Below are 17149 nucleotides of genomic sequence, written 5' to 3'. Positions count from 1 at the left end.
CACCTTTGGCATTTGGAGGTGCTCAATTCCCGATATGGGGGGATGCTCAGCCCCAGGGCAGGACGTCCTCAGCCTCACATTTGGGGGTACTCAACCCTACATTTAGAGGACCCTTGGCCCCCACATTTGAGGCATGCTCAGAGCTGATATTTGAGGTACTCAGGCCAAATAAATGGGAGTGCTCAGCCTTTGTACATGGGGGATGCTCAGCGCCATATTTTGGGGGTGCTCAGCCCAATATTTGGGAGTGCCTCGGTGTTTGGGGATGCTCAGCTCCAAAAATGGGGGGTGTCCAGCCACGGGGGCAGGGGTGCTAAGCCCCGCGGCACAGAGAGCTCCGGTGCTTGTGAAGGACGGGGGGAGTCTCTGCTCTGTAGCGCTTCGTGCCTATAGGGTGCGTGTCCCAGGGGTGTCCATGGGATGTTTGCCCCGCGTGGTCTGTGGGGGTCTGATCATGCGGGGACGCTGCCTGGGAGGGGCCTGGAGGCCCCCAAGCCCCCAGCCCGGCCTGCGGTTCCCCACCCAGTCAGAGCCCCTCGCCATGACCACGCCCCCGTACCACGCCCCCTCATTGAACCCGCCCACCAACACGAGGCCCCGCCTCCATTGGGCCCAGCATCGATGACCCGCCCCCTCCGCGCCCAACCACGCCCACACGCACACGCCCCCCCATGCGGCGGGAACACAGCGCCGCCTGGCGACTGCCGGAAGTCCCTCCCGCTGGGGCAGCCGCGCGTCACTTCCGCCCGCTCGGTCCGGCAGCTCCAATATGGCGGCGTCCTGCGGCTCCTCGCAGCTCCCGGCCGCCGAGCCGCCGCTGAAGATCCCCAAGATGGAGGTGCTGTCGCCGGGCTCGCCGGGAGCGCTGAGCGACGGCAACCCTAGCCTCTCCGACCCCTCCACCCCCAGCGGCGCCTCCCCTCTAGGCTCGGGGCCGGGGCCGGCGGCCGGCGGGGCCGGGCTGGGGGGCGGCGGCGGCGGGGCTGGGGGCCGCGGCGGGGCTTCGCCTTCCGTGTCCTTCTCGCCGGGCGGTGCCGCCGCTGCCGCCGCTGCCGCCGCTTGCCGAGGGATGTCCTGGACGCCGGCGGAGACCAACGCGCTCATCGCCGTCTGGGGCAACGAGCGGCTGGTGGAGGCGCGGTACCAGCAGCTGGAGGGCGCCGGGACCGTTTTCGGCAGCAAAGCCCCCGGACCCGCCATGTACGAGCGAGTCTCCCGCGCCCTGGCAGAGCTGGGCTACGAGCGCACCCCCTCCCAGTGTCGGGAGCGCATCAAGGTACCCCGGCGGGGAGCGGGCGGCTCGGCCCCGGGAACGGGAGGGGGACGGCTCCGGTAGCCTGCCTTAGCATGGGTCATCACCCGCAGCTGCTCTTGGCCCGGGGCGGGAGGCAGCTCGGCTGTGGGGTCACCTCTCAGAGTCTGCAGAGCATCCTTTGGTCCTGGACGCAGAGGTGCTGCATCCCCCGGGATCTGGCGTTCAGAGGCTGCCCATGCTGCTTTCCTGAGCATCCTTTGGCCCTGGCTACAGGGTCCTCGTGTCCCCACGGCTCAGCACAGCCTCTGACTCACGGCTTGTGGCCACCCAGGCTCTTGCTTTTAGTGTGCTGTGGTCACCCCATTCTGACAGTTTTCCAGAGCATCATTTGGCCCTGGACACTGAGTTGCTGTGTCCCCAGTGTGTGGAGGCAACACATCCTCTCAACTCAATCCCTTCAGGGTTTCCCCTGAGGCTTGCTTTGGCCCTGGCTGGAGTTATCTCCAGGGCTCAGCCCAGCCTTTGGCCCTGGATTTGGGAGCACCATGTCCTCTGGGCTCAGCCTTTTGGAGTCTCTCCATGCTGGCAGTTTCCCCAAACATCCTCTGGTCCTGGATGTGGAAGCACTGCATCCTCTGGGGTCACTCTCTCAGGGTCTCCCCACACAGGCAGTTTTCCAGAACATCCTTTGACTCTCTCTGTGCCATCACCTGGGCTCAGCCCAGCCTTTGGCACTGGATTTGGGGGGGGCACCGTGTCCCCTGGGCTCAGCCTTTTATTTTCTCTCTATGCTGGCAGCTTTCCAGAGCATCCTTTGGTCCTGGCTGGGGAGGCCTTGCATCCTCTGGGGTTACTCTGGAAGGATGTCCTCACACAACCACTTTTCCAGAGCAGGCTTTGGCCCTGGCTGTGGCTGTCCCCTGGCTCCCCACAGCACCCACCTGGCATCTCCTGGCCTGAAGCAGGCTGAGCCACATGTCCAGCAGCAGCTTTCTGGACCTGGATGCTGTCCCCTTCAGGTTCAGCCAGACAATTACCCTGGTGTGGGGGGCCCTGAGTGTTGGGGGGCCACTGTCCCAGCCATTCATGTCCCCTCATCAGGTGGCCACCCCCAGCAGCATCTTCCCTGCTGGTTTTTGGGGCACGACCTTCCTCTTTTGGCCCTGAGTGTGGTGGCATCATGGCCCTGTGTGACTTCCTCTGTCCCCTTGCCTTCTGTCCCTGAGGGGGTGGCACTGGCTGCTTTCTGAAGCCCTCCTGGGAAAAGGAGGCTCCCAGTGGCTCCAGTAAGGAGGAGCAGCTGGGGCTGTGGTTACCTTCTTGCTCTTGTGACTCTTTCTCACTTTGGGGTTGCTTTGGGGGTACAGTGGCTTCTCCTGCCTCACCCCAGAGCATGCTGCAGGCTCAGAAACCTCTTTAATAATTGAAGGATTTTTCCTGCATCATTCCGTGGGCAAAGGGAAAGGCTGGGCTGGGTGTCCAGCTTGGGAGCAGCTGCTCCATGCATCCCGTAGTGGAGATACTTGGAAGGAACTGGATTGGGTGGGAATTGCTGTGGAGTTTCAGTTTGTGAACTGCATGAAGCTCAGGAGGGTGAATGAGGCCCTGGATGAGTTTTTCTGGTGTGCATCTCCAGGGTTTGCTGCTCAGAGATTTGTTTCCCAGTGTTGAGGGGACAGGAATGTTGCTGTGCCACAAAACCATTTTGAGACCTTTGTTTTCTCCTGCTGAAATCTCTGCTTCCACCAAACTTTGGCCTGATGCCTGCTGGGGAAGCTACTCAAGGTGGTTTGGCTTTGCCCACAGGCTCTGCCCTGGGCTGTGGGGACCCTGACTTGGGCTGCTCCATGACTGCTGTGGAGATGCTGAGCAAGTGGTGAGGAGAACTCTGGCTGCCAGAGCAGCCCCGAGCCACCAGTTTGGGTTGAGCTGCTGCTGTGAGATGGAGCTGGTTGTGGCTGCTGGCAGGTCCCATCCTGCTGGAAGCTTTGTGTGCTTCTTGCAGAAAAATTTTCTCCTTTTCCTCAAGATGTGAAGCTTGAACCATCTTTGCTCCCAGATTGCTGAAGCTTGAAAGAGATCAGGTATAGGCAGCATCACCCTGCCCAGCACTTGAGGACCCTTGTGGTGGCTTTTTGGTGTGTCTCCAACACCTGCAGAGCAGGGATGGTTGTGTTGTCCTACCCCTAATGGCTGTTCCTTGTCCTGGATCCCCACCATGAGGGTCTCCATCACTGGGAGGCACAGAAATGAGGTTGTTCCCAAAGCCCTGATGCTTTGCACCAGAGCCTCTGTGGCACTGCTGGGGAGCTGGAGTTTGTCACAGGAGCCAGGAGCTGTTCTTGGCAGAGGGATTATTGAGGTTGTTGTGGTAGCAGCTGCTGACCCAACAGCTGCAGGGATCCAGGTGGGGTTGACTGCTTGACTCTTGTGCTCTGCAGGTGGAGGGGTCAGTGCCTCAGGTCATCTTTAAGACAGAGCAGGGGACTTGTAGGGGACATGAACATGGAGAGTGTGGGCAGCAGGGCAAGGGAGGTTCTGCTGCCCCTCTGCTCTGCTCTGCCCTGCTGAGGCCACAGCTGCAGTCCTGGGGGCAGTTCTGTGCTCCCCAGTTGCAGAGGGACAGAGAAGTGCTGGAGAGAGTCCAGGGGAGGCTGGGAAGCTGCTGAGGGGCCTGGAGCAGCTGTGTGAGGAGCAAAGGCTGAGAGCCCTGGGGCTGAGAGCCTGCAGAAGAGCAGCCCCAGAGGGCATCTGAGCAATGCTCAGCAAGAGCTAAAGGGCCCCTGGGGGGCAAGAGGCTGTGGCCAGACTCTGCTGAGTGGTGCCCAGGGCCAGGCCAAGGGGCACTGGGCACAGACTGGACCCCAGGAGGCTCCAGCTGAATAGGAGGAGAAAGTTGTTTGTTGTGAGGGTGCTGGAGGGCTGGAGCAGGCTGCCCAGAGAGGTTGTGGAGTGTCCTTGTGTGGAGAGCTTCCAACCCCCCTGGGCATTGTGCCCCTGGGCAAGCTGCTGTGGGTGCCCTGCTGGAGCCCACACCATGCTGGGGGTCAGGGATCTGTGACCTGAAGGCACTGCTGGAACTAAGTGGAGGCTGCAGGCACTTTGCAGTCCCAAGAGCAGACCTGGTTTGGTGGTGGTGCAGGAGCTGCACCATTCCCTGTATTGTTTCCAGTGTTCTGTGCCTCCCTCATTTTCTGGGATGCTTTCACTTGAAGTCCACCAAGGGAGGATTTGCTGCTGTGTTGTAAACTGTGCTTCAGACACATCAGATCCAACTTATCTCCTGGCTGCACCTGAGATAAGCACTGGGTGCTTGCTTTCCTCAGGACACCTGCCCTGGGCTTGGCTAGATCATAGAATCCTGGGATGTCTCAGGTTGGAAGGGACCTCAGGGATCATCCCCTGCAGCCTCCTGCCATGCCCAGGGACACCTCTCAGCTGGACTCAGCTGCTCAAGGTCTCATCCAGCCTGGCACTGAACACCCCCAGGCAGGAGGCAGCCACAGCCTCCCTGGGCAGCCTGTGCCAGAGTCTCACCTCCCTCCTGCTGAAGAACTTCTTCCTCAACTCCACTCTAACCCTGCTCTGCCTCAGCTCCAATCCATTGCCCCTTGGCCTGTCTCAGACACCCTCAGCAAAGTCCCTCTGCAGCCTTCCTGCAGGATCCCTTCAGGTCCTGGCAGGCAGCTCTGGGGTGCCCCTGGAGCCTTCTCCTCTCCAGGCTGCACCCTCCCAGCTCCTCATGGCAGAGGTTCTACAGCCCTGAAGAGTTGGAGGTGAGCTGGGGGGGCACAGTCCAGCTCATGGGAGGGAGTTTTCCATCTGTGTTGCTTTGGTGCATTCTCCCCTAATTCAAAGAGGATACCCACAGCTCCTGGTCAGGTTCCTGCCTGCCCACAGCTCCTGGTCAGGTTCCTGCCTGCCCACAGCTCCTGGTCAGGTTCCTGCCTGCCCACAGCTCCTGGTCGGGTTCCTGCCTGCCCACAGCTCCTGGTCAGGTTCCTGCCTGCCCACAGCTCCTGGTCGGGTTCCTGCCTGCCCACAGCTGCTGTGCCTTGGTGCCAGCCGGCAGCGCCACAGTGCTGGGGAGGGCTGCTTCGGATTGAGGGATTCAGCCGGAGCCATCCTGGCAGTGTCCTGCTTCCTGCCTTGGAACGAGGCCTTGGGTCCCCTGAGAGCCTCTGAGGTTGGGAGTTTGGTGATTTGGGGCTGCAGGAAGATTGGAACACCTCAGATGTCTGCCACAGCATCCTGGCAGCTGAGGTGAGGCAGTGTGGGCAGGGGGGCAGGGAGTGAGGTGGATGGAAACTGGGTGAGGGGAAGAAGTCAGAGAGCTGTGGTCAGTGGGACTGAGCCTGGTTGGAGGCTTGGATCCAGTGGAGGTCCTGAGGGGTCAGTACTGGGACCAGTCCTGTTCAGTATCTTCATCAGCGACCTGGCTGAGAGCACAGAGGGCACTGCCAGGCAGTTTGCTGGTGGCACCAAACTGGGAGCAGTGGTGACAGCCCTCAGGCTGTGCTGCCATCCAGCCAGACCTGGACAGGCTGCAGAGCTGGGTGGGGAGAAAGGGAATGGAATCCAACAAGGGCAGGGGAGAGTCTGGCAGCTGGGGAAGGACAACCACATGGAGCAGGAGAGGCTGGGGACTGAGTTGCTGGAGAGCAGTGCAAGGGAAAGGGACTTGGGGGTCCTGGTGGCCAGAAGGATGCTCCTGAGCCAGTGATGTGCACAAGAAGGCCAAGGGCAGCCTGGGGTGGATCAGAAGGGCTGGGGGGAGTAGGTCAGAGAGGTTCTCCTGCCCCTCTGCTCTGCCCTGCTGAGGCCACATCTGGAATCTTGTGTCCAGTTCTGGGCCCCTCAGGTCAGGTAGGACCTCAGGGAAGTGCTTGAGAGAGTCCAGGCCAGAGGCACAGAGCTGCTGCAGGCAATGGAACATCTCCTGTGAGGACAGCTGAGGGAGCTGGGGCTTGGAGCTGGGAGCAGAGGAGCCTGGGGGCTGCCCTCATGGCTAGGGATAAAGATGTGCAGGGCTGGAGCCAGGCTCTGCTCAGGGATGGCCAAGGACAGCAGAAGGGGCACTGGGGGCAAGCTGGAGCAGAGGAGGTGCCCTGGGAACAGGAGGGGAAACTTTGTCCCTGTGAGGGTGCCAGAGGCTGGAGCAGGCTGCCCAGAGAGGTTGTGGAGTCTCCTGCTCTGGAGCCTTTCCAGACCCCTGGATGTGTTCTGGGTGACCCTGCTCTGGGTGCCCTGCTCTGGCAGGGGGCTGGGCTGGGTGAGCTCCACAGGTTTCTTCCAACCCCTCACATTCTGTCCTGCTGTGATTTCTGCCTGGTAGGCTCCAGGAGAAGCTTTCTGGTGCTCCATATTTCCCTCATCCTGTTGTGTCCCTACTCCAGGCTGGTTCAGTGATGTCTTTGGGGGTGTCCTAGGTGTGGAGCTCTCTTTGTCCACTAAAGCCCAAGTGCCTTTCACCCAACCCTTATTGCCTCAGTGTCTCCATGGAGGAGAACTGAGCCTGGTTTAGAATGGTTCAGGCCAGAAGGGACCTCCAGAGCTCACCCAGTCCAACCCCTGCAGGCAGCAGGGACATCCTCCCCTGGAGCAGGTTGCCCAGAGCCCTGTCCAGCCTCCCCTGGAATATCTCCAGGGGTGGAGCCTCCACTGGGCAACCTGCTGCAGTGTTCCAGCAGCCTCCTACTGCAAAACTTCTTCCTCACATCCAATCTCAATCTGCTCTGCTCTCATTCCAAACCATTGTCCCTGGTCCTGTCCCTGCAGGCCTTTGGGATCAGTCCCTCTGCAGCCTTCTTGGAGCTCCCTTCAGGTACTGGAAGGTTGCTCTGAGGTCTGCCTGGAGCCTTCTCTTCTCCAGGCTGAACACCCCCAGCTCCCTCAGCCTGTCCCCACAGCAGAGCTTCTCCAGCCTCTGATCATCTTTGTGGCCTCCTCTGGACCCTCTCCAGCAGGTCCATGTCCCTCTTGTGTTGAGGGCTCCAGACCTGCTCACAGCACTCCAGGGGAGGTCTCAGCAGAGCAGAGCAAAGCAGAATCTCCTCTCTGGCTCTGCTGGCAGTGCTGCTTTGGCTGCAGCCCAGGCTGCCCTTGGCCTTCTGTGCTTCAAGCTCACCCTGCCTGCTCCTGGCCAGCTTCTCACCACCAGCACCCCCAAGTCCTGCTCCTCCTTTCTATCCCCTCCTCCCCCAGTCTATGCTGACAGTGAGGATTGTTCCAGGCCCTTGCTCTTGTTGAACCTTAGGAGCTTCACCTGGGCACCACCCCTCCAGCCTGTCCAGGTCCCTCTGGATGCCATCCTGCCCCTCTGGCACATGGACAGCACCACTCAGCTTGGTGCCATTGCTGCTGGTGCCTGGATCCCGCTGCCTATAGCATTAATAAAAACATTAACCAGCACAGGTCCCAGCACAGACCCCTGAGGGACACCACTGTCACTGCTCTCCATCTGGACTTCAAGCCACTGAGCACCACCCTCTGGATGTGACCACCCAGACAATTCCTTACCCCTGAACATCCACCCAGCAAATCCCCAGCTCTGCAGCTGGGCAGCAGGATGCTGTGGGCACTGTGTCAGAGGCCTTGCCGCAGCCCTGATAGATCCCATCCAGAGGCTGTCCCTTGGCCACTGCCACAGTCACTTTGGCAGGACCTGCCCCTAGCAAAGCCCTGCTGGCTGTCCTGAATCACCTCCCTGTCCTCAGCTTGGCATCCAGGAGGATCTGCTCCATCATCTGCCCAGGCACAGAGCTGAGGCTGGCAGGGTGGGAGTACCCAGGGTCTCCTTTCTACCCTTTTTAACACTGGCTGTGATGTTTCCTTCCTTCCAGTCCCTAGGGACCTCATCTGACTGCCAGGTTTCTGTATCCCAAACTCATCCCATCCCCACAGCAGTGCCTTTCAGGGTTTTTAAGGCAGGTGATGGAACATTTGGCACAGCCCTTTCCAGACCTGGTGGCTTTGTGCCCTTCCCCTGGTGACATTTCAGACAGAGCAGGAGGTCAAGCTGCTTGGCCAAGGAAAATGAACCACAGCTTCATGGTGTGAAGTTGCAGCATGGGTGAGGAACTGTCCCAGAGAGTGGTAGGGACTGGAGATAGCTCCAGCTGGTGGCCAGTCACACAGTGGAGCAGCTGTGAGGTTGGTCCTCAGGAGCCAGAACTGTGCTCACTGGGGGAGGGACAGGCTCTGGATGTGTCCAGCTGGACCTCAGTAAAGCTTTGGACTTGTGTGCCTCAGCATCCTCCTGGAGAAGCTGCTGCTGAGGGCTGGGGCAGTTGGGTGCTTCCCTGGGGAACAACTGGGCCCAGGAGTGCTGGGGATGAAGCTAAAGCCAGCTGGGGGCTGCTCACAGGAGGTGTCCCCAGGGCTCAGTGCTGGGCCCAGCTCTCTTTAATGTCTTCATCAATGACCTGGGTGAGGGCATGGAGGCTCCCTCAGGCAGTCTGCAGCTGGCACCAAGCTGGGTGGCTGTGTTGATCTGCTGGAGGGTTGGAGGCTCTGCAGAGGCACCTGGCCAGGCTGCAGGGATGAGCCAAGGCCAATGGGAGGAGGTTCAACAAGGCCAAGGGCTGGGTCCTGCCCTTGGGGCACAACAACCTCAGGAAGGCTCCAGGCTGGGGCAGAGGGGCTGGAAAGTGCCCAGCAGGAAAGGCCCTGGGGGTGCTGTGTGCCAGCAGCTGGAGATGAGGCAGGGGGTGGCCAGGTGGGCAAGAAGGGCACCAGCAGCCTGGGCTGGAGCAGCAATGGTGTGGGCAGCAGGAGCAGGGCAGGGATTGTGCCCCTGGACTGGGCACTGCTGAGGCCACCCCTTGAGTGCTGGCTTCAGTTCTGGGCTCCTGACTGCCAGAAGGACATTGAGAGGCTGGAGCAGGAGCAGAGAGGGGCAAGGAAGCTGGGGAAGGGTCTGGAGAAGAGGGCTGGGGAGGAGCAGCTGAGGGAGCTGGGGGTGTTGAGCCTGGAGAAGAGGAGGCTGAGACAGACCTCATTGCTCTCTGCAGCTCCCTGCAAGGAGGCTGGAGCCAGGTGGGGGTTGGGCTCTGCTCCCAAGGAACAGGACAAGAGGAAATGTCCCCAGGCTGCCCCAGGGGAGGTTGAGGTTGGACATGAGAAGAAACTTTTTGACTGAAATGGTTCTCAGGCACTGGCCCAGGCTGCCCAGGGAGGTGGTGAAGTCTCCATCCCTGGAGGTGTTTCAAAGCCACAGAGCTGTGGTGCTGAGAGCCATGGCTTAGCCCCAGCCTTGGCAGAGTCAGAGAAGGGTTGGACTGGATGAGCTTGAAGGTCTCTGCCAACCAAATGGCTCCTTGATGTTTCCACCGCCCTGCTGCCCTTTCCCCACAGGAGCTGAATCCTGCTCTGCTGGCAGCTCCTGGCTCTGCTGGCAGCTCCTGGCTCTGCTGAGCCTCTTGGTGCTGGGAGCTCCCTGGCCATGTCTGCAGCTCAGGAGCTCTCCTGAGGCAGAGAGGAATCTTTCTGCAAAGCCACCCTGCAGATCCTGGCACTCCTGTGCCTCTTCAGGGAGCTCCAGGAGGAGCAGCTCCAGCACCCAGCTCTGGTTGCAGTAATTCCCAGAGGGTATCCTGTGTTGCATTTCCTGCCCCTGGCTCAGGGGGGGCTGGAGGGGCCTGCAGGCTCTGCTTGGCCACCTGGTTGAGGCTTCAGAGGGAGACTGAGCTTGAAGCCACTTGTTAAACACTTCTGGAGAAGGTGTCCCCCAAGGGGAGAAGCAAACCCACATCAAACAGGGAAGGAATGGGAGATGGGCTCAGAGCTCAGCGGCTGCTGGCCCCTCTGCAGGCAGTGTGGGGGGCAGGGGCTGGGCTGTGTTCCCAAGGGGGTTGCAGGGCTGGAGGGGCTGTGCTGGGCACTCCCTTGGAAGCCTCCTGGCCATAATCTGGTTGGACCTCCTGTGGGAGCCAGGAGGGTGGACTGGACCTGCAGTGACCCTGCTGGGTCCAAGCAGGATGGGCAGAGCAGTTGGCTGTTGGTGTGAAGCCCTCAGGTGGCAGTGTGGGCACAGCTTGGAGCAGCCACCCACTGCCCACCTGCCACACAGCTCTGCCTCCTCTTTCCTCTCTGCTTTGATCTTTACTTTGTTATCTCAGGCCCAGCTCCTCATCCCAGGAGCTTCTCCAGCTCTGGTGTGTCCAGGTGGTGGTCAGGTTACCTCCTGATCTTCCTTTGGCTTCCATAGCTTTAGATATGGAGAGGAACCTCATGGAGTTCCAGCAGGGCAAGGGCAGGGTCCTGCCCCTGGGGAGGAACAACCTCCTGCAGCAGCACAGGGCAGGGGGGAGCTGCTGGGAAGCAGCTGCAAGGAGAAGGAGCTGGGAGTGCTGGGGGCCAAGAAGGTGCCCAGGAGCAGCAATGTGGGCTGGGGGCCAAGAAGGCCAAGGGTGGCCTGGGGGCATGGAGAAGAGTGTGGGCAGCAGGGCAAGGGAGGTTCTGCTGCCCCTCTGCTCTGCTCTGCCCTGCTGAGGCCACAGCTGCAGTCCTGGGGGCAGTTCTGTGCTCCCCAGTTGCAGAGGGACAGAGAAGTGCTGGAGAGAGTCCAGGGGAGGCTGGGAAGCTGCTGAGGGGCCTGGAGCAGCTGTGTGAGGAGCAAAGGCTGAGAGCCCTGGGGCTGAGAGCCTGCAGAAGAGCAGCCCCAGAGGGCATCTGAGCACTGCTCAGCAAGAGCTAAAGGGCCCCTGGGGGGCAAGAGGCTGTGGCCAGACTCTGCTGAGTGGTGCCCAGGGCCAGGCCAAGGGGCACTGGGCACAGAGTGGAGCCCAGGAGGTTCCAGATGAGGAGAAGGAGAAAGTTGTTTGTTGTGAGGGTGCTGGAGGGCTGGAGCAGGCTGCCCAGAGAGGTTGTGGAGTGTCCTTGTGTGGAGAGCTTCCAACCCTCCCTGGGCATTGTGCCCCTGGGCAAGCTGCTGTGGATGCCCTGCTGGAGCAGGGCTTGGACTGGATGATCCCCAGAGTTCCCACCCTCACCATGTTGGGGTTCTGGGGTTCCAGGCTGGATCATTTCTTTTGCTTCGAACCAGAAGCTGGAGGATCTCAGGGTCCCCTGTAGATGACAGCAGCTTTCTGTTGGCATTTAAAGGATGGGAAGAGCAGAGTCCCAGTGCCAGGGAGCAGCTTTGTTTGCTTTCTTCCTTGAGTTGTCCTGTGGGGCTGCAGCAGAGGAACATCTCCTGGGGAGCAAAGCCTTCCACCTGCTCTCCTCAGCTGCAGGTGTTGTGCCTGGAGGCATCTGGCTCTTTCTGCACAGGGTCTGCTCTGCCCAGTGCCTTCTGCAGCCACCTCCTGTGTCTAGAAGACTCTGCTCTGTTCAGCTGGGCACCTCTAGGTCATCCATGGGTGTCAAACGATTCCCAGAGGGAGCTGGGAGGTTATCATGTGGGGACAGGCACAGGAGATGGCCAGGAGCTCACTGCAGAAGGACAAACTCAGCTCATTGAAAGCAGAGCTCAGCCTGGGAGGCTGGTGGAGACCACAGCTCAGCTTGGGAGCAGAGAGGTTTTCCCTGTCCTGCTCTTTGACCATGGGAAGGTGCTGAAACCCTCCTCCTGGCTCTCAGCCAGCACCCATGGCCACGTGGACATTCTGGGCATCCCACCAGCACTGCTCTGAGGTCAGGAAGGAGCTGCCAGCAGGAGGTGTTGGGTGGTGTGGGGCTGGCATCCTCCACCACCCTTCTTTGCTGGGTTCTAGCACTGACACCTAACCAGTGAGAGACCTGTGGTTAGCCTGCACTGAGATCCCTCCTGGGCCTCCTAGGGTGACTTTGCTTCTTCAGGTCATTGTCTGAAGAGCTCTCTGGTTCCTGTTGCTCTCATGGCATCATTCTGGTTGGAGAAGACCTTTAAGGAGCTGGGTTCCAACCATTCTGTAGCTCTCCCACACCTGGTGCTGCACCACATTAGCTGACCTGGCCTCTCTGCTTCCTCACCACCCTTTTCCCTTGGGACATTCCCATCTCTTCCCTTGTTCCATACCCAAGATCTGTGGGGCTGGAGCCAAAGGAACCTGGAGACAGGTGCACAGCAGCTCCTGTGCTTGGAACCTGCAAGGTTTTGGGGGTGGGGTTGTGGGGGGCTGGTGGTGCTGTGCAGAGGAGGGTTGGGACTTGGTGGCTCATGTTGGGGATATGTGGAGTCATCAAGGAGCTCTCTGTGGTGGTTTGAAGCTCTGTGGAGGCTTTGAGGACCTCTTTCAGAGAACAGAATCACAGAGCTGCTTTGCTTGGCAAAGCTCTCTGAGATCCTTGAGTCCAACCATCAGCCCAGCTCCACCATGGGGGTAATGTCTCCTCCTTTTGTTCTGGGCTGACCACAGGAACAGAGCTTCTTGTGGTGATTGACCTTCTAAGTTGATTTTCTTCTGCCTTGCACACCTCTTGGAACCTCAGAGTCATCAGCTGCTGAGTTGTGCAGAGCTGTTGCACAGCATCATGCAGCAGGGGACCTCTCATCCAGTCCAGCCCCCTGCTAGTGCAGGTTCTCCTAGATCAGCTTGCCCAGGAACACATCCAGGTGGGATTTGAATCTCTTCAGAGGAGGAGACTCCACAACCTCTCTGGGCAGCCTGCTCCAGGCCTCCAGCACCCTGAAAGTAAAGAAATTTCTCCTTCAGTTCAAGTGAAACCTCCTGGGTTCCACTTTGTGCCCAGTGCCCCTTGTCCTGGCACTGGGCACCACTGACAAGTGCCACATCCTCCTGGCTTCCATGCATTGCTCAGATGCCCTCTGGGGCTGCTCCTCTCCAGGCTCTCAGCCCCAGGGCTCTCAGCCTTTGCTCCTCTCAGAGATGCTCCAGGCCCATGGGATTCCTCCAAGGGGCTCCTTGGGTAGGACAAAGCCATCCCTCCTGAAGTCCAGGGCTGCAATCCCACTTACTGCCCAGCTTCTTCCTCCTGTGATCCTGAGCTCCACCATCTCATGGTCACCAGAGCCAAGGCTGCCCCCAGCCTTTACCTCCCTAAGCAGCCCCTCACTGTTCTGGGTTAGTAGGAACGGCAGCAGCTCACCTCTGCTCCCTGGCTGCTCAACCACCTGCACCAGAAAGTTCTCACTGGAGGAACCTTCTGGGCCATCAGTGCCTCGTGGTGTGGCCTTTCTGGTTGGTGTCACCCATGAGCACCAGGACACAGGATCTTGAGGCTGTTTCTAGCTGTCTGCAGGAGGCCTCATTGACTTCTTCCTGGCCTTGCAGTTTGTGGCACATGCCCAGAGCAGCAGCACCCCAGCAGCCTTCCCCTTCACTCTTCAGCTCCTTCTTCAATCCCCCTGGGCAGAGCTCCACCCATCCCAGTTGCTGTCATAGGTGAGGAGCAGCTCCACCACCCTGCCTTGCTGGGCTTTTCTGAAGCAGTCCAGAGCAGCTCTGGTCATGAGAATCATTCACCGTGGTCCTGTGGTGGAGCTGCTTCACTTCTGTTGCCTTGTGACTCCCACCACAGAATCCCAGACTGCTGTGGGTGGGAAGGGACCTTAGACCTCATCCAGTGAGCCCCCTGCAGCCCCCAGGGACATCCCCAACCAGAGCAGGTTGCTCACAGCCCCAACCAACCTGAGCTGCACTGCTGCCAGCCATGGGGCAGCTCCCACCTCTCTGGGCAGCCTGGGACAGGCTCTCCCCACCCTCAGCCTCAAACATTTCTCCCTTCTCTCCACTCTCAAGCTCCCTCTTTGCCTTCCAAACCATCCCCCCTTGGCCTGGCCCAACAGGCCCTGCTCCAAACTCTGTCCCCAGCTTTCTCCAAGCCCTGCAAGGCCACCAGAAGGTGTCCCTGGAGCCTTCTCCTCTGCAGGCTGCCCAAGCCCAACTCTCTCAGCCTGGCTCCCAGCAGAGGCTTCCAGCCCTGCCAGCATTGCTGTGGCCTCCTCTGGCCCTGCTCCCCCAGCTCCCTGTCTGTGCTGTGCTGAGGGCTCCAGAGCTGCCCCAGCACTGCAGGGGGGGTCTGAGCAGAGCACAGCAGAGGGGCAGAATCCCCTCCCTCCATCTCCATCCAGCCTAGCAGTGAGGATCTCAGGAACTCTCACTGGGCCATCCCTGCGTGCCCTACAACCACTCCAGGCTCCAGCAGCAGTTTCTCTTCTCCCAGGGTAGTTTCATCTCACTTTGGCTGTGAGCATCTTGGCAGGCTGAGGGTGGGAGCTGTTGGCTGCTGCTGCTGATCCAGGAGGTGAAGCCAAGAGCTGCTCTCTCCTGAGAAGTTCAAGAGTACCCTCAGAGCTGAATGTTGTGCTAAGTGCTGCTCTGGGCCACAGGGACCTCTCCTAGGCCAGCAGCTCTCATTTAATAAACTTAAAGAGATGGCTGTGGAGATGTTGCTGCCACCAGCTGCTGTGTGGAGCCCCTAGCATCTCACTGAGTAAGGCCTGGAGGTGCTTGTGGTGGGCACCTGGGCTCGGGCATGGCCATGCTATGCTTCTCCTCATCTGATCTTTGGCTGTGCATGCAGCACAGTCACCTCCTGGAGCTGCAGTTCCTGCAGAGGGAGTGGTTCTCCTGTGGGGAACTCCGAGAGAAGATGAGGACTTGGGAGGTAGAGAGGCTGAGGAGGTCCATGCTGAGCCTTTGGATGGAGTGGAGATGGTCTACCCTGGGCTTGCAGGCAGAGCAATGAGCAGAAGGCCTCAGTCTCTTCCAGCCTGGGCCACTACCAGGTCTCTTTCCAGGTACTTGTCCTAAATTGATGGTTTCTTGTCTACCAAGCTGTGCACCTCAGGAGCCATGGAGCAAGAGGGGAGCTGGACCCCGGCAGGAGTAGAGGAGGTGCAGAAGATCAAACTTAGATCTTCAGGCTGGGCCATCAGAGTAACCTGTGGGAGAAAGGTATCTGAAGGTATCTACAAAATGTCCAGGGGAGCTTTTGTGAAGTCCAAGTCCACCTCCACTTGTTTAGGTCTTGCCCAAGCCTCTGGCAGTGCCTCCAAGAAGGAGGAGCTGGCAGGGATCTTGAGTCTCCAGGAGGTGAGACCAAAGAGCCACCAGCTGTGTGGCTATGGCCTGCTGCTGCTTTGGGAAGCACCAGATTTGAGGTGCTCCTGGAGTTTGAGGTGCTCTCACCCAAATTAGAGGTGCTGAAGCTGAAGTTTGAGGTGCTGGTACTCAAATTTGAGGTTCTGAAGCTGAAGTTTGAGGTGCTGTCACTCAAATTTGAGGTGCTGAAGCTGAAGTTTGAGGTGCTGTCACTCAAATTTGAGGCTCTCCTGAAGTTTGAGGTGCTCTCACCCAAGACTGAGGCTCTCCTGCTGAAGTTTGAGGTGCTCTCCCCCAAATTTAGAGGCTCTCCTGCTGGAGTTTGAAGTGCTCTCCCCCAAACTGGAGGTGCTCTCACTGAAACATGAGGTTTCCCACCACCAGAAGCAGAGGGAAGAGGTGGCTGAAGCCACCAGGTCCATCTAGGCAGTAAGCTCCAAAGTGCTCCTGGCTGGCAAGAGTAACGAGCAAGGAGCTCACTGATTTTTACCCCCTCTAATCCTTCTCCTGTCCTCCTCTGGCTTGATGCTGAGCTGTTGGCATGGGAAAATGAGGTGGTCTGCAGCCTGAGTGAAGTTGTTGGTTACTCCCAGGCTACAACCTGGTGTGAAACACTCAATACTCCATGAGTAGGGAGAGAAGGTGAAGCACAGAGCCAATGGCTGCAGGCATTGAGCATTCCCAAGAGGGCTTGGCCAGGAGGATTCCAGGGTTTGGTTTGTTCAGCTGCAGAGCTGCTGGGAGGTGGAGCTGGAGGCTCTCAATCCGTGGCTAAAGCAGGGCAGGTGTCACAGGTGGGATCTGGGACCTGCTTTGTAGAGGGTCTGGGGATGAAACGAGTTTACCCACTTTGATTTGAGCTGAAAGGAGAGAAATTGGAGTGAAAAGCTGAGTTTGAGCCCCCAAATGTATCTGTGCCCCCAGGTTGCATCCAGGGAGTGCTGGGAGGTTTCTTGGCCAGATCTTTGGTTCCAGCTTGAGGCAGCTGGTTGGTTTCTACCACTTTTCACATTTCATAGAAGCACAGAATGGCCTGGGTTGGAAGGGACCTCCAGAGGTCATCTGGTTGGTGCCCATCCAAAAAGGATCTCTCTCTACCCCAAGAGGTGAAATCAGGAAGGGTTTCACCTTAAGCCTCGGAATAGCTCCGGAGCTGGGTGCTGCCTGAGGTTTTTTTCTGGGTTTTCTCATTTTTCTGTTCTTTTTGTGTGTGTTTTCTTGACACAGCAGGGTAAAAACTGAGCTGCTGCTGCTTGGCAGTTTTGCTTCTTGCCCCCCAGCAGGGCTCTGAGTGCCCCGAGGAGACTGGTTAGGAGGTAACTCCTCTGCCGCCGCCGCTGTTAAACCAGGTGTGAGCAGCTTAGGTAGGTCACAGCCATCTGCAGGTGGCAAGGTTCTTCTTTTGGGGGGAAAAAAGACCCCAAAGCCAAGCAGGTCTGGCATTGTGTGCTTCCAAGTCCAAGAATCCTCCTGCAGAGAGCGAAGCGATGGGATTGGAAATTAGGAAAAATGTCTTCACCAAAGGGTTGTGAAGCTTGGGAGCTGGTGAGGGCAGGGGTGGAGTCCCCATCCCTGGAGGTGTTTAAAAGACCTGCAGGTGTGGTTCAGTGGTGACCTGGCAGTGCTGGGTTAGTGGTTGGATGATCTTAAAGGTCTCCTCCAACCCAAGCAATTCCATGATTGGCTCCTCCCAATGTGAGGCCTCTTTGGAGCTTTCACCATTCAAGCCACAGCCTGAGCAATCTGATCAATACAAGATTGGGGAAAAAAAAAAGAGAGAGGGAGCTGTTTTCTAGCCCTCTACCAACCCAAACCCCATCAAGATGCAGCAAACTTGGGGCACAGCATGTTGGGGCTGAGGGATGCCCATGAAGATTGCTTCTCCTGGGACTTAAGGGGGAAGCCT

At 58.8% G+C, this 17149-nt stretch overlaps 1 protein-coding gene across 2 annotated transcripts in view; it reads left to right on the top strand.

The window, feature by feature from the left end:
- Positions 1–769: 769 nt before the first annotated feature.
- The window catches only part of MSANTD2 (Myb/SANT DNA binding domain containing 2), a 38986-nt gene continuing 22606 nt past the window's right edge, over positions 770–17149 (top strand). For both annotated transcript variants that reach the window (XM_054395703.1, XM_054395702.1), the window contains exon 1: positions 770–1276. In XM_054395703.1, the coding sequence (XP_054251678.1) occupies positions 770–1276 (507 nt within the window). The remainder of the gene's footprint in view (positions 1277–17149) is intronic.

The sequence above is a fragment of the Indicator indicator genome, chromosome 34 (genome assembly GCF_027791375.1).
Source record: "Indicator indicator isolate 239-I01 chromosome 34, UM_Iind_1.1, whole genome shotgun sequence".
Taxonomy (NCBI): domain Eukaryota; kingdom Metazoa; phylum Chordata; class Aves; order Piciformes; family Indicatoridae; genus Indicator; species Indicator indicator.
This window is presented reverse-complemented; position numbering and strand designations above follow the sequence as displayed.